Consider the following 2,360-nt stretch of genomic DNA (forward strand, 5'->3'; position numbering starts at 1 on the left):
CAGCCGACTAGAACATCACGTGCCTCCTTGTTGTGTACAAAGTCGACACGGAAAAAGACTTGCAGCCAACAGCGCATGACGAGCATCGTCCGCAGGCGTACGATCTTGCGTACAACTTCTTGTCGCTTGATCTCGGTGGGGTGATAGTCTGCGGGAGGTTGCTGAAGAGTCCACATAAAGCGCATGATGAGCAATCGTGCGAGCGCTGCAGGAGGGAGAAACGGTCGATAGGAGATAAGGGTGTCGAGGAGGATGTCATAGTCCAAGCTCGAGGTGAGCTGGGCGATCCAGCGCTCAAGGGTGCATGCAAGTAGGTTTCGCCTGACCGGGCCTTGAGTAGGTGTCGGAGGTTGTACGTTTATGAACGCACTTTGCCTGGGAGGGCCTGTTGGGACGACCGGCGGGGTGGGAGTGGACCAGAGGATAAACCTCGGGTCATCGGGTGGCAAAGGGTTGACCGCGTCGCCGTTCTCGAACGGGACGGGCGATGTACGATTGCTCGGGGAGGACAGTGCGGAGCCATCGAACGTCTGGAGGACGTCGAAGACGAGAGCATGATATGAAGCGATGAAGCTGTTCTTCGTTGGTGGGGTGATCTCGAGTGTCGGAGAGTGTATGGCGCCTGGAGGGGTGATGGCGGTAGGTGTATGCTCCAAGTCCGGAGATTGGGGATCAACCCTAGCAGTAAGGACACTATCGAAGCTATGGCTTCCACGCAACGCGGGCCCCCCATCGACTGATAGCGTACCCTCCGCGAGTTGCTGCAGACATAGAATATGCGCGTGATCGAGTTCTAAAGAGCTCCGGTCTTCAGAGAAAGGCTCTATCGGCTCCCAGCGACCATCTAATCGGCTTCGCGGAGAGAGCGCGACTAGTTCTGCCACACCCTGTGGGGGAGCAGAGGACGCTGTGCGCCCGTCACTGTACCCCACACGGCCTGCTCTTGCGCGTACACTAGGCGGTGGCGTTGGCATTCCCATCAAGTCTAGAAAGCAGTCTTCTCCCAGTCCAGGGACATGAGCAGAGGTAGGTGGGGCCGTGACGGGAGTAGGCGCGCCAGTGGAGGAAGGGGATATGGTAGAAGATGACGCGGTCCTATATGATGCGGCGACGTGATTGCGCGCGGGTGATGAATGGAGGAGAGTGCTCCTAACAGGAGACGCCTGCTGAGGTGTCATGGTATTCCGCTGAGAGGAGGCGATTGTGCTGATGCTCAGCTGGCAAGAGGGGATGCGGAGCGCATGCGCTGTGGGCTGCTGCTGGCACTCCATCGCCTTTGTTGGCGACGTGGTGATGGGATAGTGTGAGCTTGTCGTCGTCGTTGTCGTCGTCGAGCGTGCCGCCCAGATGGTTGTCGAGGTGTGAGAGAGAGGGGGGGGGAAGGGTACAATAGACTTTGTACGATGAGTTGAGGGCGTGTACAGCGGTGAAGAGGCAGGCGATTACGACTGCTCAGCGGATCTCATGGTGTGCACAGGCGGCGTGGGCCATGCGCTCGATGCACGCCTGGGACGTCATCCACGCAGATCTCCACCTCGGCAATATACTCGTCGATTGCGATTTGAGAATCAAGCTTTGAGACTTCGAATATGCATCCTTTCCTGGCAACTACCCGGAATAGCCTCTGTCAGTCGTCAATTGTCCATCAAGGACTTTCGCGACCCGGTGTTGGATCGAAACGAGTTCATGCAGGTGGACATCTAATTGTCTTGGTAGTCTTCTGTATTGGATCCTGACAGGACACTCTCCATTTGAAGGCATCGAAGAGTATGAGACACCTGCCGACTTTCCTCCGACTGTATGAGGCGGGTACATTTCCACTGGACACATCAGACTTACCACTAAGCATCCTCACACTGGATATTTGGCAAGGAAAAGTCCGAGATACGGGGGAGATACATCACCAAGTAGCTGCCAACATTCCACTTCCAACCGACTTGTAGTACTCAGTTGTTAACCTTTTCTGGGGGTTAGAATTACGGCTATCCATTAGAATCTCCATTCCCCTCACTCTCGTAACTCCCTTGCCACATCAGAGGCTCTGAGAGACGTGCGAAGGAGATGCGTGTTCTAATGAGAGAGTCGATCGCTCCGCTCTCCACTTTTCAGATTGCGAATCTGCACGACAGAGGGAGAAATCTTCAGTTGCCTTCTTGTAATCATACAGTGGATGACATCCTGTAGGACGCAGATACGCAGATACATAGAATGGAAGCAAATCCGAGGAGCCGGAATCAGATCTGTGTCGACACCCCATTCCCGTAGGACCAAAAACCAGCACGCAGATACGTAGATTCTGTGCAGAGGGTGCATGTGATAGGCATAGAAAAACGTGATATGCCGGACTGCACGTGATATGC

General features: G+C 55.0%; 2 protein-coding genes across 2 annotated transcripts; one reads left to right on the top strand and one right to left on the bottom strand.

Annotated features, from left to right (window-relative positions):
- Positions 1-19: 19 nt before the first annotated feature.
- Positions 20-1,287, bottom strand: DACRYDRAFT_120076 (uncharacterized protein; the record flags this gene model as incomplete). The annotated part of the gene is made up of 1 exon (XM_040770934.1): positions 20-1,287. A coding segment is annotated over exon 1 (1,251 nt), but the record flags the coding sequence as incomplete, so codon positions are not given.
- A 135-nt stretch (positions 1,288-1,422) lies between these two features.
- Positions 1,423-1,962, top strand: DACRYDRAFT_25715 (uncharacterized protein). Its single transcript, XM_040774269.1, has 2 exons — positions 1,423-1,785; positions 1,840-1,962. The coding sequence occupies exon 1, from the start codon at positions 1,465-1,467 to the stop codon at positions 1,702-1,704; it is 240 nt and encodes a 79-aa protein (XP_040623373.1). The 5' UTR covers positions 1,423-1,464; the 3' UTR covers positions 1,705-1,785; positions 1,840-1,962.
- Positions 1,963-2,360: the final 398 nt, after the last annotated feature.

This window comes from Dacryopinax primogenitus, assembly GCF_000292625.1.
Source record: "Dacryopinax primogenitus strain DJM-731 SS1 chromosome Unknown DACRYscaffold_75, whole genome shotgun sequence".
In the NCBI taxonomy this organism is placed as follows: Eukaryota; Fungi; Basidiomycota; class Dacrymycetes; order Dacrymycetales; family Dacrymycetaceae; genus Dacryopinax; species Dacryopinax primogenitus.